Below are 17,034 nucleotides of genomic sequence, written 5' to 3'. Positions count from 1 at the left end.
CATTTCAAAAAATTGAGTGAAACATTCACCCTAGCTTAACTCGCAATTAGGGTGATCGCATCAACTACAATTAAGGTGATAATTCTCTCTTATGGAGTGATTATCGCAAATTTCGACTGTTACTCTAAAATATTAGTGGCAAAACCACTCTATGAGGTTTAGAGATTAAACTACCGCAGTAATATCATGAGTTGACTAGCAATTTAATAATTTGATGCTTTTTCGCATCTTAGAACGATCTTAATAATGTTGATTGACATATTAAAATCTGTAAATATAATTAATTCTTATTGCGAAAAATATTATTTTGACCTGGAGTCAAACCCAAATTTCTTGCATTCCGTGTGAGCGTCCTAAGCTTTTAGACCACCTTTGTCTCGGTAGTAGTGAAATGTCTTGAAATATTAATAATAATGTTAATTATGCAGTATAAGGAACCATTCTCCGATGATCTGGACCTTGACATATGTTGTGAAGGTTATCACCCTGAGTAATCTTCAACAGATTTTAGCCATCGCTTGTTATTCATTAAAAAGTTAGTAACAGAAGAAGTTTGAAAAAAATAACGCCTTATTTCTGATATATGCAATATTAAAAATTATTCTGTACGCTTTCTTGCTTACGTAATGGCTTTCCTTGCGAAGGGAAGTCCATCCCACCATACCTCCTGCCTAGGGGCGTATGACTTTTCACAAGAAGCGAGTTTCACCTCATCTTTTCCTTGCTAAGGAACATCCGACTTTCCACGCGAAGCGAGTTTTACTTCACCTCCCCCCTGCCAAGGGGCGACCGGTTTTTTACGCGAAACGAGTTTCATCCCATCTCCCCCCTTCCCAAGGAGCGTCCGAATTTTCACGCAAAACGAGTTTCACCCTACCTACTTACCTACCCCTTGCCAAGGGACATCCGACTTTCCACGCGAAGCAAGATCCACCTCACCTTCCCCTTGCCTCAAGCAAGGAAGGGTATAGAATAATTTTTAGTATTATATATGGCAGAAATAAGATGTTATTTTTTCAAACTTTTTTTATTAATAACTTTTTAATGAACAATGAGCGACGGTTGAAACCTGTTGAAGGTCACTCAAGGTGATGATCTTGACAACATTAAGATCAAGATCATTGGAGGGTGGTCCCTTATATTGCATAATTATCTTACTCTTTTTTTGCAAAATAATTCTTTAATATTAACGTGCACTGTTTTATTACAGGAATTTTCTCAGTTGACAAAAGAACTGGCAGCGGCGCGAGAGAACATCTTGGAAAGAGAAGAGGAAATTTCCGAATTAAAAGCGGAGCGAAACAACACACGTGTGCGTAGCTGATTTTGATACCATTCTAACAACTTTATGATTTTATCAAATTTTCTAGGCTTTTTAATAATTTTTCTTTAATAAGTAAATGTGCATTTAACGTATAATGAAAGTAAAAGTAACAATAAATAAAAAATTGTAGATTTAATGACGAAACAAATGGCTCTATATGGTTAACGTAACATACTTCATTATCGATATTTCTAGCTCTTACTGGAACATCTAGAGTGTTTAGTATCGCGACATGAACGGTCACTTAGGATGACAGTTGTGAAACGTCAAGCCGCTGCGCAATCTGGTGTATCGTCTGAGGTGGAAGTCCTCAAAGCTTTGAAAAGCCTTTTCGAGCACCACAAGGCTTTGGACGAAAAGGTATTTTATGCTACTTTATTAAATGCCATTATATTGCCATTTTTTAACAGAGCAAAGTTTAATTTATAAAAGTTTCTTTTATGAGAAAAACTATACACACTATGAAAGAGGAAACTCAAATCAATTTTTATTTGAATTGAGTCTAATCTTTCGGTTGCAGTATGTGAAAAAGACTTGTATAATTATCGACAAACAAAAGAGATTTATTACTTGTAAATTATACCGCAATTATGACGTATTTGATTTATTTTACTTTATTATTTCTGTGATGCACGACAGCGACAATAAACGCTTGCATGAATGATCACTTGATACTAATATATTACGCTTTTAAGTAGGACTCGTCAAATAAGGATCAACGCATGCATATATTATGATTACGTATTACTTAAGAAGGAAAGTGTAGTTATAAAATAAGCAAAAAAAAGTAAGGTAAAATTACCTATTTTTATGTTTCTTCTTCTCATCATTAGCTCGACACATTTGAATCTACTTTTATTTTCTTAAATAAATAACTACATGTTGATCAATACAGTTTTCCTAAATAATTCTTTCTGAATTTTGATTATAGTTTGAAGAAGTAAATTTTGTTCCATTTCTTATTTTTCGCAACTTTTTTATAAAATTTTATTTTTTTTTTTAATATCAAGCCTTAGGCTGCTATTTATAATCGGATTCTATATTTAAGACCGTTTTAAATATTGTCTTAAGATGTCATTCATAGTATTTCAATATTGAAAGTATTATAATACTTTAATTCATAGTATTTCAGTATTGAAATACTATGAATTTTAATAATAATTAATGAAGAGTGATGAAAAATAATGAAAACTAATGTGCATATATATTTAATATTCATATTAATTTATTCAGAGATATTGAATACTGAATTATACTGAAGTATCATGAATCCTAAAGATAATTATAATTATCTTTAATAATAATATTTATTGAAAATGTATAAAAAAAATGGAAAGTAATGCAAGACATATAATACTTTTACAATTTATTGTACACTGAAATATTATAAATTCTAAGGAAAATTAATGAAAATATCTGAAATATAATGAAATGGAAACGAAATATACAATATTTTTAAAGATTTATTAATGAAAATTAATGAAAAAACAACAGGATAATTAAAATGTTGCAATTAATAGTTGTAAGAATGTAATGAAATCTACTAAAAAATAACAAAATCAATTAACGACAAACGTTGAATTCAAAAGAATTGTGAAGAAAAATATAGTTTATATTCAAAGCAATTGAACATTGAATAAAGCACTGCATTATCATGAATCCTAAAGAAATGGAGAATAATGCAAGACAAATAATATTTTTACAGTTTATTGTACACTGAAATATGCTGAATTCTCAGGAAAATTAATGAAAATATTTGAAAAGTAATGGGAACGAAATATATAATATTTTTGTAGATTTATTAATGAAAGTTATCGAAAACGGAAACAAGATAATTAAAATCTCGGAATTAATAGTTGAAAGATTGCAATGCCGCTAGATGGTATTCTCACGTTTAAAATTTAAGATATTTGGGGGGAAGATGCCACACTTAAGCTTTTATTCTTGAATAACTTCTTAATGTTATTGAGTTAAGTTACGAAAAAATATTATTTATATTCTAGAGACCTTCCTTTATTTACACAAATTTATAAATTTAACGTTTAATATTCCGTATTATTGGAAAAAGTTGATATATCATACCTTGCAAAAGTGGCATCTTCCCCCTATATATGTATATGGATAAGATGCCACCTCCTATGGGAGAAGATGTTATAAACAATTAAATAATGCGATGCAATATAAACTTGCATATTTTATTTATTTATAGTCCACAATCAAGAGTTTAAGTTATAAAAACATATAAAGGTATGATAAAACATAAATTGAGGAAATGTAAAAGAGAGTAATTTAGGAAGTAAGTTGGACATATTTTTATCGCCAAGTGTAATATTCAATTGCAGCTTTTACGCATATAAGAATATTACAAATTATAATCTATATCATCCACATGACCGCAAGGATTAAAACCGTATATCATTTGTCCGGTTTTACAGTAAGCATCGAAATACAGACCTTAACTATTAGCATACCAAATATTACAAAGAGCATGTTTCATGACCTACCTTTTCGTATTTCATATAATTTTTTCCAATCGACATTGGCATGAACATGTTCATCTAAGCCGATAATTGCGCAACTGTTTGCCATACGCTTTTGCACAGTCAGTATGGTCAACGCGCGTTCTATAAAAAAACTAAATAAAAAATGGCGTCTTCCCTCTTGTGGCATCTTCCCTCGAATTACCTTAGTCGTGCTCTCTATCATTGACGAGATATATACTATTAAAGACCATTAACCCTGAGCAAATTTTTGTCCTCACAAAAAAAGCCTCGAAAGAGCTCGGTAATTGAAGTACACTAACATTATCAATAATTGATATAAATTTGCAATCATTAATATAAATATTTAGCTAGTATATTATTAAATTTATGATTTTTTATTATGTAAATGCCCTATAAATAAGTACGTATACTTGTAGTGCTATAATATCTTATATATATTGTCACAAAATTACAATTTTTCCTCTATAATTATCATTTCTATGGATAATTAAACCCGAACGATAACATTAAATCACAGTTTTTAATAAAAATCGAGTATTTAGTTTTATATATATATCCACGAAATTAATATATATATATATCTCATACACTGTTAGAAATGTGATTACAAGCTTCCTTTAAGTGTAAATGTTTAGTGAGCAGCTTTAACAGAGATGCGAACTCCCGTAAGACTGTCGATCTTTAATAGTATTTTGTCGGTGTCTGTATATAATCAGGTCTATAAAGCCGAAGCTCAGATTATCTGCAGACATGTCAAATTTACATTTGTACATGGTTTTCGCATGTATTTTAGTACATACATTGTATTTTTGTACCAACGCAGAGCTAAATATGATAATACTTTGTACTGAATTTTTTATAAAACATTAACGAATTGTAGTGAAGTCATAATGAACTGTAATGAAATCCTAATGAAATTTTAATGAATTGTAAAATTTTAATGAATTGTAAAACCTCAATGAAATAACACTGAAAGTAGATCAATTGATATAGATTTTAATATGAAATTCAGTACGAACTAGAAATTAAATGCCTATAACGGTCAAAGCTGGATCTTTAATACTTAAATAATTCAATATAAATTATATATACCTATACCGTTGCGCCGTGCGATAGAGTTTCCTCTGAATCGAGTGCCGGGCCGTCTGTCATGGATTAAGACAGAAGAGGATTTTCCCCCTGACGATTTCATGTTTTATGTTCTGTCGTTCTGTTCTGAGACATCTGTCAATAAGAACTCGTTCTCATTCTCTAAGCTGTGTAATAATTATTGCCGCGAGTGAGCCTCGTACGAGAATAGTCCGCGAGAGTTTCGCGAGTGCGCTTTTCTTTGCGCGAGTGCAACAATACTATATATGTACTGTCACGCCTTTTCCTGTGTTGATTGAAGTGCGCGCGGGAGCGCACTCAGGAAACGGCGGATCAATCGGGACGAAGGGAAGGTGGAAGCCTTCGCACGGGAAAATACACCTTACGCGGTCGAGCAAGAATCGTGAGTCGCGACAAAGTTGGACGCCAGACGCTCCAAGACGACGTCAGTTTCACGAACGCGAACGCGAACCATGCTAGAGCCACGAAATCTCAAGAGCACCAAATATCGCGAAAATCGAGAGCAAACTCTCGCTCACGTGAGGGCTGGCTAGCTCTACCTAACGGCAGAGGGGTAGAGTGTTCGCGTAAGGGCCAGTCTGCATGAACGGGATATTCAAGGATAAGGGGCGAGTAACACAATCGTCACCAATATGTAAAGTATAAGCACTTTTACTAAATCGAGGCAAAAGAAAATACAAGAAAACAAAGAAATAAAGAAGGAAAAGCCATCGATAGACGGAAAAAAATATTAATAAAGAAGAGTAATAATAGTTGCGCTGTAGAATCAATTAAGACGCGAAACCGGAGAGTCACGATAGTTATGGAGAGAATGATAGTTTAGCGAACAGGCTGAACAAGCAAATTCGATATCGTGATCTTGCGAGTCTTCATGCACACTCATTCACACCGCTGAATCGAACATTTCGCGAGACTCGACAGAAAATTTCTAAGCGTAAGGCTTCTTCTCGGACTGCGCACGCACACGCCAGGAAATACGCACGATATCGCAATCGGTGAACCTCGTGTAGAGGACGCAAAGACACTACTAACAATTCGAAGATTCTCACACGCAAACGCGACACGCTAGTTTAATACGTCGAGGACAAACACACAACAACGATATTACATACCAATATAACATACGTTTCACGCACCAAAGCACACACAAACCGATAGCACGCACGCGGAAAGTAATCGCGACACGCCGAACTCACGCTCGAAATACCCAACGCGATAACTCTTCCAACTCGTCAAGGCCGCGATCTCTAGGAGGCTCGTTTCCGTGACCTGACTCTGTCCCCGATAGCCCCGTGCACGCGTGCTTGGGAGCCTCTCACGCTTGGCGCCGGCCACGCTGTATCCTTTACACAAAAAGTGCGCCGCTTATGACGGACGCTGCACCAACACTAAATTCGCGTGCCGACGATAGAACGCGAGAGTGAGTTTAATGGGATTTACATGAATATAAGCGTAGAACGCAAAAGTACAATGAAGAATTTGTGGAATAATTAGACGAAAAGGCAGAGGTCAAAAAATCTCTCTTGACAAAAATTTGAGGAGGCTAAGAGACAGCGTTTGAGCCGGTGTACACAATACCATAGAAATGGCGATCAGCAGACCAAAGAAAGCGAGACACAGCTAACAAAATAACATAGGTGGAGAATGAAACGTTTACGAATGTCTAATCAACCGGAGTTGATGAAAGAAAGAGATAAATGATCGTATTTTCGGATATTGTATGAGAAATATAGGCAAGAGTCCTGGATGCGTTGAATACGAGTTAACAATTTTTGAGTTAGTGAAGGAATGTAAACCACGTCAGGGTATTCGAAGGACACTATAAGAATTTGGGAGACTAAGAGTCTTTGAGAAGAATTTAGGATATGACGAAAGAGATATAGAAGACGAAGATGAAGGAAGGCGGTTTAGCATTTAAAAAAACCGTGAGTACAGAAAGTCCAAGAGAAGTCGAAATGGATTCCAAGAATTTTAATTGAGTCTGAACGAGGAATTGTGACAGAGTTTAGGGAGATGTTAAAGGAAGAGAGGCGAAATAGCGTGGAAGTGGAACCAGCAATTAAGAAACAAGATTTAGATGGATTTAAATGAAAGGAGTTTGCCGAGGTCCATTCAGCGATAGATTTAATGTCATGATTTAGAGCAGCCGCGAGAGAGTCGGATGGTTCAAAGGAAGAAAGAAGAACAATATCGGCAGCATACATTAGAAGTTTGGAGGTAATAGAAATAGAGGGAAGATCAGTGGTGATAGTTGTGAATAATAGGGGGATAAGGACCGAATCTCTTGAAGTCGTGCGCCCCCAAGCAGGGGGGGAGATGGGGTGGGAGTTGCTTCCCGTGGAAAGTCGTAAAATATACTTTAAAGCAGAAAATTTCTGTTTCATATAGTAGAAAAGAGACATCATTTTCCGAATATTTTTTGTTAATAACTTTTTAACGAAGGATGACTGCCAACTAAAGTATGTCGGAGGTCACTGAGGGTCATGACCTTGATAAAACATATGTCGAGGTCAAGATCATCGAAGCTGCTTTCGTTGTTGTCAATATTAACCAATTATACATACTTTATTTAATTTCATATAGACCAGGCCTGTCCAATTTAGCTCCGAAGCCAAAACGCAAAGCTATTGACGAAAAAAAATTTCAATATGAGTAAGATTTTAGGAACGATAAATTGTTGGTAAGCGTCACTTAGATGCGTATCAATACTTTACAGTCCTCAAAATCTTACCCACATTGATTTTTTTGTATCGATATGTCTGCGTTTTGGCTCCGGAACTCAAATTGGATAGGCCTGATATAGACCTTTTTTTTTACCGAGTATTAATAAATTTATTTAATCCAAATGATATAAAATTAATAAACCTTTATGTAGACAATGTTTAGCGTTTGGGAAGACGCTATTAGTGCTATTTGTGTCATTCTATCTTTGTTTTACTTCTAATAAACGATAAAAGTAAAAAGATACAAATAGCGCTAGTAGCGTCTGCCCGAACTAAATGTATCAATATTTCCTATAGCATTAATATTAACATTGATTAAAGATATTATATAAAAAATGCATCCAGGCGCCAAGAAATGCTCCATATTGAATCTGAATACGGGTGTGTCGAAACCAGTCTATGACGTAGGTCACGTGGTCTATGACGAAGTGTTCACATGCGCAGATTAACCTCACAAATCTTACAATACTGGGTTGACGGTGTCGAAGGCTTTAGAAAAATCAAGGGCGATTACAGAAGTTAGGAGGTCAGTGTCGAATCCGCGGAGCACAAAGTCAGACAGGTCGGTGGTCGTATTGTACACATGCTGGAAACTGGATTGGCAATCCGGTATGCAATTTGTAGAGTTAAAGATATGTTCAGCTGCATGAAACATATTTGCTCTAGTTTCGAGAGGAAGAGTGTGAGTGACACAAGACGAAAGGAGGAAGGAGAGGAGGGGTTACGAGTTTTAGGAATGGGAAGGACTATAACTTGCTTCCAGCAAGTAGGGAACATATTGGAAACTAGAAAGTGATTGAGGATATGCGGAAGTGGATCGAGACATTGGGGGAGACAGAGGAGAAGCATGTGTTTGATAAGATAGTATGGATCCGCGAAGGTGAGTTTTATATGCTTAACCCTTCATAGTCCTGGATCAAAATGACCCGAGCATCATCTTTCACGCTAGATTTCAGAACCTTCCTGGCATTGGAAGGACGCGTACCTGCTATCAACTGGAGATTTGAAACTTCATCTATCGATAGAGATGCTTAGCTTTTTAATCGGATGCGTCAGTATGCGTTTAGCAGCCATTCGCGCAAAGAGGGTTTTTTTCTCGGGTCAAAGTGTCAGCAAGTGTGACCAATGCGTCGTTTTCGTTAAAAAAATTATGATTTATATTTTTGCATTAAATTACAAAAATAAGTAAGATGTGGATTGTATGTGTCTTTCCAATGTAAGGATAAAAAAAGATGAAGAAAAAATTTCCGTCGTGCCTACGATCCATGTGCGATAAACACACTCTCTAAATCTGAAAATCAGTGGATAATCTACTGAAGTGGCTTATTTTGTACATTGAATTATCAACATACATTGTCGTCGAAAAGTTTCCGGACATGGAACTTAAAATTGCATAATATCAGAAGACACGGTAGTGTCTCGGCGCTAAGCCAAGCGCAGCGACACTACCGTGGTTCCTTTACGCAAGACCGCGAGTTGTGGAGGACCGAGATTACTAGATCTCAATAATAACTGAACCGATCGAGTTCTATGTACGTTTAATCGACAGCTTACACTCCGATTGTACAATACGCTTTCATTTTTTCTCTACGTGCGCTACGAGCTGAGATGTTGCGACGCAAAGTCCGAATCTGAAACTTTTAATTTAAGAAACATCGCTATCGCTCTCGCTATGGAGTGGGGGAAATGTCCTTTTGGAATTTTTGGCACAAGAGGCAAATGTGACGCTAGCAATGCATGGTCACATGGTCAGCGAGCGCTGCGATCTGTATGGTAGTGTCTCGGTCGGTTCAAAACAACAGGATCGATTAAGTTGGTTTAAGTGTCTCGGTAATAATAAACAGGTAATTGTTGAGTTTAGCCTCCTCACCTCCGATATTAATAAAATTAGGCTCGACACGTTTTTGCACGAAATGAATCTGACAAAAGAAGCGTCGCTCTGCCCCGTGGATTAAGATATTAATCATTAAAACCGATGACTATTCAGGTTAGGAAATCTGTCACATCGATGAACACGTAGAGGAACACGTAAGTGAGGCTAAAATAAATATTTTCTGCTTCAATTACACAAATTCTTTGCTGTAAAATACATTTTCTGCTTTAAGAATACAAATTATTTTCTATATAATTATTGTTTTTACAGCAGAGAATTTGTTTTGGTTAGGTATTTGTTTGCTTTAAAACCAATTATCTGCTTTGAAACAAATTTTCTGCTTTAAAAACAAATTTTCTACTGTAAAAACAAAAATTATATGGAAAATAATTTGTGTTTTTATAAAAAGACGTCGAATCCAACATACATTGTCTGCCATACATATCTGCCAAGGGTACTTCAAACTACTTTCTTCTAACGTTTTCACACTTTTGTATATTTCTAAAAGTATTTTTTCTTATTCAAATCATATAATATTATTTAGTTCGAATGAGATAACGAAGAAATGGTTTCCTTATATACATGATGAGAATGTTGAGATTTGGATGAATATTGTAATCATCAGTAATCGAGCCATTATTAAGTAATGGGATTGCTATATGGATTTGTTAATAGCAATCATTACATCGCGTTACTAAATGTGTAAGTTATGTTGGATTGATACAATGTGATTTAATACATCAATTAAATTATGAGACCGCCAATTATGGTTAAAGTTAGATATTTTTAGAGTAATATATCAATATCTTAGTGGGCATAGTTCTTTTTCAAAGCATTTTCAATTTTACATGTATAAGAAAAATTTTGATGTTTCGAAATTCATACGGATTTTTGTTATAATTTTTGTAAATATCATAGTGGACATTATTTCTGTTGTTTCTTGTCTTAAATTACAGGTATCGAAAAGAAAGGAGAAAAAAGATGACTGGTTAGGTATTTTCTGCTTAATCCGTAACTATAACCAATATAGCACCGAAAGTTTTCAGAAATATCTCAGAAATATTTCAACTGAAAAGTGAAACATTTCATAAAAATTGCGAAATACGTCTGCAACATTTCTGAGACAGCTCTGGAATAGCAAAATATCCGCGTTCTTGCACATGAAACTTTGTTGAAAGATTGATGAAATGTTACAAAAAGAACGTCTGCAATCTTTTTGAAATATTTCCAAAAAGTTTTCAGCTGTTTTTAGTACATCAAAAATGATATCTAAATATATCATATCGAAGAAGAAGCACGATCGAATGGCCAGCTCGGTCACCGGATTTGACACCTCGACTATTTTCTCTGAAGTTATCTGAAAGATCGAGTATACAAAACTAAACCTCAGAATCTAAATGATCTACGACGTCGAATTTTTGATGAACCTTCACTTATACACTTAAATCTATAGTGTCAAATTTAACTGAACGTGAGTCGCCATTGTTCCTACTTAATCATTTCGTTATTTTATACTAAAACAATGGTTATATTTGACACTATACAGTGTCAAATTATACAATATAGTGTTAAATTTAGCTATCGTTTTGGTAAAAAATAACGATATATTTAGTAGGAGCAGTGGTGACTCACGTTAGGTTAAATTTGACACTATAGATTTAACAGTGTACCCAATGAATACATAGAAGACGCCGTTTCAGGTCTTTATCATCGATTAGCGCATTGTCAAACAGTAAATGGTGAACAATTTGAGCATTTGATACATTAATCGCACTTTCAATTGTTAGTCGTTTTCCTTTATGATTATCTTGCCTTGATTGGCTGGATGCTCTTCAGATCTTGCCTTGGTTGACTGGATGCTCCTCAGATCTTGCTTTGGTTGGCTGGTTTAGAGAGTGTGTTTATCACACATGAGTCGTAGGTTTTTTTTCTTTCCTCAACGTTTTTTTTTATTCTTACTTGAAGGACACACACACACTCTTGCTTATTTTTGCAATTTAATGCAAAAATATAAATCATAAATTTTTTAATGGGAACGACGCGTTGGTCACACTTGCTGACACTTTGACCCGAGAAGAAAACGCTTTTTGCGCAAATAGCTGCTAGATGCATACTAACGGTCCAATTAAAAAGCTAAGCATTTCTATCGATAGATGAAGTTTCAAACCTTCAGTTGATGGCAGGTACGCGTCCTTCCAATGCCAGGAAGGTTCTGAAATCTAGCATCAAACATGATGCTCGAGTTATTTTGATCACGAAGGGTTAATTACTAATTTCGAGTATTAAAAATACTGTTGCTAGTATCTGAATATTAAAAGTACTGTTTTAATACTCAAAATAAGTAATTAATCGTACATATTTATCAAAATAAATAAATAAAATTAATTACTGGCCAATTCAATTTTGCCAGTAATTTACAAAAATATATATCCATATGTTCTTTTCTTCTGTGTAATCCTTGTTTGTGTACGCATACAGGGTGTTTGATAATTAACGATAAGCTCTCGCATAGGGATAGAATGGACTAAACTGAGAAGAAAAGTCCTTCATCATTTTACAATTTTCGCGATGGTTAACGAGTTATTAATTTATGCCAAATTCAATAGAATAAAGTAAAAATTTGGGCTCTCGAAGTAATTCCTGCTTAAAATTTTCTATAGTAGCGCACGAGAAGAATAACTATAGAAACTCTAGACTTATCAATAAAATTCTATGAATATAATTTTCTATAGTGTTTTACCTATTAAATTCTTATCAATTTTGATGATGTTTTATGTATAGTACCGATCTATAAGTGTCTATATAGGTTTTCAAACTGAAAGTCGAAATGTTCTTTATGGGAAACAACTTATGACCGTCGGCTGGCTAATGTGTTTCAATAGATTTTCTCTTATAAGTTTTTATGGTAAATTTATTAGAGACTGTCAATACTGTTCCATATGGAATTGCATGCTTCGAGTGGTTTATCGATAAATTATTACGGATAGACCACTCAATGCATGCAATCCCTATTAAGAAAATACCCCACTGTAATGCTTATAGTTTTTAATAGTTTTATAATTTCGTGGAAATAAAATTATAGTAGATAATTATTTAGAAAACGCCTTTCACCTTTAATTTCAATGAAATTATGCTCATTCGACGCGTTTTTGTATGAAACGGAAGAATGTAGTAGTAAAGGTTAATCTATCATACCGACTTAATGCAGCGATATACACGTATTTTAGTCAGTATTTATTTAGAATTGTTATCTCACCTCCGATTTTAATGAAATTAGGCCCATTCGACGCATTCATTCAAAACGAAAGAATGTTCTGTCCTATGTGCGAAAAGTTAACCTAATTTCATATCTAGGTATTAATCGGCAAGTGGAATCCCTATTGAAAACTATTGGAAACTATATTTCACATAGAAAACTATTACGGATGGGGATTTATCAATTCAAAACGCTCATTAAAAACTATAGAACTTTTTTCTATAGTTCTCTATAGTAAATTTTAAGTAAAGATAGCAATGAAAAAAGTAGAATGTCGGGTGATTGAGAAAAAGATCTTATATAATGATTACATTAATCGATTAAACATTTCGGCTCTATTCGAGCCATTTTCAGCGATGTCAATAATTAACTTCGTAATAAAAATTCACATGAATAGTCAAAGGTTGCAGCAAGGAGTCCCACCAAATTTTCAAATTTGAAGAGTGCAACTGTCACTAAACCAAGTGAGTGTTATAGTAATTTGATAAACTATGTTGTATGAAAATTTTTTACAAGTGAAATTCAAAAATTGGCATGACCCATCTGCTGCACACTGAGACCATGACATCTTATTGAGAATCAATTATAGGATTTTCGACAAGTATTGTTAAATTGGAACACAACTATATCTGATAATGTCCCGTGAGAGAATGACAGTTAAAGTATGAAAGTTATACGTAAAGACATGTCACCAATAAACAAAATGAAAAGTGTGGTTATACCATAAAAGTGTCATAAGAATAAAATAGATGGATAGTCAAACTCATATAGTAATGTCAGAAACTATTGAAATTATTGAAAATGTTAAGGTAAACATGCAAAAGTTCTGTGTCTGACTTTGTATTTAAACCGTTCTCTTGTATTTGAATGTTAAGCATTTCTGATATCAATCTTCTTTCCAAATATCTTTCGTTATCCAAAATTTTGACATTATCCCAACCAAATTATCCCAACCGAAAAAGGAATATTAAACCAGAAAATCTTTTCTTTTACTATTTTTTCTTTCGATTTCTCTTCGGCTTGTTTAAGAGACTTCCGCGTACATAGAGACTTTAGGCGTGAATTTATGATATAAAAAATGAACATTACTGGATAGCCATTATTTAAAAAGCTTGCAATGATAAATTTAAAATTTTGTTGGTGATATTTGGTATGTGACAATACAAATCTCTGTCAACTATACTCTTACCTTAACATTCTCAATAATTTGAATAGTTTACAACATTACTATGAGTTTGACTATCTATTTTATTTTTATGACATTTTTGTAACCACACCTTTTATTTTGTTTATTGATGACATGTCTTTACGTATAACATTCATACTTTAACTGTCATTCTCTCACAGGACGTTGTCAGATATAGTTGTGTTGTTTAATTTAACAATAATTATCGAAGATCCTATAATTATTTCTCAATAAGATGTACATGGTCTTAGTGTGCAGCAGGTAGGTCATGCCAATTTTTGAATTTCACTTGTGAAAAATTTTTATATAACATAGTTCTCAAATTACTCTAGCGCTCACTTGGCTTAGCGACAGTTGCACTCTTCAAATTTGAAAATTTAGCGGGACTCTCTTCATTGCACCCTTTGCCAATTAATGTGAATTTTTATTCCAAAGTTAATTATTGACATCGCTGAAGATGGTTCGAATGTAGCCGAAACGTTTAATCGACTAATGTAATCACTATGTAAGATCTCTTAATTAGAACTTTATTATTAGCACTAATTATAGTGTTATTAAGTGCTCCCAATCGCCCAATATTCTGCTTTTTCATAGCCAAATTCGCCCGGCCTATCACCAAACGCGCGGCAGGATAGGATGCCCAGTGAGGCGCGCATTCACCGTCGCTAGGCATGTTGTTTACAAATGGCAATGGCCGTCGTTAGACGCGAATCGCGAATGGCGTTGAATTTCCACTTTCAGTTATGAATATTCCGCGACTTTTTTTTTTATCAAAGCGAAATCTTTGATTGATGCAAAAAATTTACTTTTGTATGTATGTGTGTTCGTAGGCGTACGTGCATGCGTGCGTACATGCATGAGCAGCGAGCCGAATATCTACATGCAGTATCGTGCGTCAAAAAACTTTCTTTCCTCTCTGTGGTAAGAAAATGACAGAGTGCTATCATTTCCACAGCATCTTGCGGTAGATAGCATGGTGCGTTATTTTATAGTGGTTTCTTCAATAGACTTAGTCTACTCTCATGCTTCAAAAATTGTTCAAAGTGCCGTCCTCCCTCTCGTATGCAGAGTTCGGCCCTTTGAACAATACTACGCGTTGCACGGTGCGCCATTTCGGATGTAATATTATCGAAGGTCGCAACAATAGCTTCACGAACCTCGTTTTTTATATCATTATGCTCGACTAAATCTTTAATATAAACCCAAACAAGAAAGTTGAGAACATTAATACCTGGCAACCGTGGCGGCCAGGCGATAGGATCTCCCCAACCTTTTTTTTTTTAAGGGAAAGAAAATGCCTACGCTCGCATCCTCTTTCTCCGGAGAGAAAAGGAGGGATTGTGTGGGACTTGCACCCATTAAAATCTCCCCGGACGTTCTGCCGTGGGCGTGTGACCGGGGGCCGGGATCTGCGTGCAGCATTCTACCCAGCCACCCCGCGCCTATCCTCTAGTGGAAAGATTCCACGGGGATTCTTCCCTCTCCTGTTGAGGCGCAGCCTTGAGGAGCCCTACTCTAACGACCGAGGGGGAACACCACACTCCCTCCGATCCGTCCTGCTAGAGGGCAGAGATCGAGCCCCGGTTCCCCGCCCGTGTCCCGGCCTCCCAACCCCCCTCTCCCGTGGGGTACGCCATCGCAGATAGATGCGTCACATCAACCACGTGAAGGCCACGCCTCGCGTATCCAGAATTGTGCCTTGCGGAACTTCGCGCATCGCGCATGATAGTAGTTTCTTCCAATTCTCCTATATTATTCACGTAAAGTAATTTGCTATCGCTTAGATATGAAATAATAATTCTCTCAAGGTATAAGGATATATTAAAATGCTTTTGACAGCCTACAGTAAATTCATCATATAAATAACTTATACGAGAAATCGAATAACAGTCGAATGCTAAATTGTTTGCACATGCGTGCGATTATAGTTAGTGTGTAGGGTTATCATCACACAGGTTTTAGGTTCGAATCCCACTGAAACCTCGTTTTTAGAAATATGTATATGCGTATAAATGTTCGGTGTATCTTAAATATGATGAATATATGATGCAAATATAAAGAAAAAAGTATTTGATTTTTTATTTCTTATATTTACATCATATTTGCATTTTGATATCTAGGTGTTAATCGGCAAGTGTAATTCCCATTGGAAACATTATTTTACATAGAAAACCATTACGGATGGGGAGAGGGAGAGAGAGAGAGAGAGAGAGAGAGAGAGAGATTTGCCGATTCAAACCACTTATTAAAAACTATAGAACTTTTTTCTACAGTTCTCTATAGTAAATTTTAAGCAGGGCTTCCTGACCGCTGCACCCGAACCCCTCAGGTTGAGCAAGAAGCGGGCCAGTGTGTCCGCCATCCTGCCTACCTTGAGAGCTAGTGAGGCAAAATGCTCATTAAACTCTCATCGATCGTCCAGGGTGCGTCCCAGATACTTGATCGTGGCTCATCTGGATTCAGGTCGTCTTCACCATGATATGGGAGAGAGGCGGTTTCTCACATGTCCCGTTATGGAAGAACAGAGTTTCCGTCTTGTGAAGAGGCACCTCCAGTCTCAGATCCTTTATGAACCACATGATGCAAGCGATTGTAACCCCTTCTCCCACTACAAGGATGAAGATGTCCGCATAGCAGACGACCCCCGTACCCGGAGGGAGAGCAGTGCGAAAGACGTAATCGTACGTTATATTTCACAGCAGGGGCCCCAAGATGGAATTCTGAGAGACGCTGCACGATACCGCTACCTCGCGTCTAGTAACACCGTCCCGATCCCAATACTCTAGCTTCCTTTTCCGGAAGTAGTTCCGGACTATGGTCGAGGTACGAGGGCGATCTGGAAATGCTCCATCGCCTCTCCCATCCAGTCCCAGGAGAGGGTGCTGAAAGTGTTCACTATGTCTAGTGAAATGGCAATCATTACCTTCCTATCTCGCGTTCTGGTGTTCAAGAAGGCACGCACCCGGCAGATAGCATTTACCGTGGAGCAGCCCTTCTGGAAGCCGTATTGATACGTTCGGAAAGATCAGGACCCTTCCAGGACAGGTACCGGCTGGGG

General features: G+C 36.0%; 1 protein-coding gene across 1 annotated transcript in view; it reads left to right on the top strand.

The window, feature by feature from the left end:
* Liprin-alpha (PTPRF interacting protein alpha) overlaps positions 1-17,034 on the top strand; it is a 76,731-nt gene that overhangs the window by 7,293 nt on the left and 52,404 nt on the right. Inside the window, exons 3-4 of the mRNA XM_018445567.1 lie at positions 1,211-1,312; positions 1,520-1,684. Of these exons, the coding sequence (XP_018301069.1) occupies positions 1,211-1,312; positions 1,520-1,684 (267 nt within the window). The remainder of the gene's footprint in view (positions 1-1,210; positions 1,313-1,519; positions 1,685-17,034) is intronic.

This window comes from Mycetomoellerius zeteki, unplaced genomic scaffold (assembly GCF_001594055.1).
Source record: "Mycetomoellerius zeteki isolate Tzet28-1 unplaced genomic scaffold, Tzet1.0 scaffold162, whole genome shotgun sequence".
In the NCBI taxonomy this organism is placed as follows: domain Eukaryota; kingdom Metazoa; phylum Arthropoda; class Insecta; order Hymenoptera; family Formicidae; genus Mycetomoellerius; species Mycetomoellerius zeteki.
This window is presented reverse-complemented; position numbering and strand designations above follow the sequence as displayed.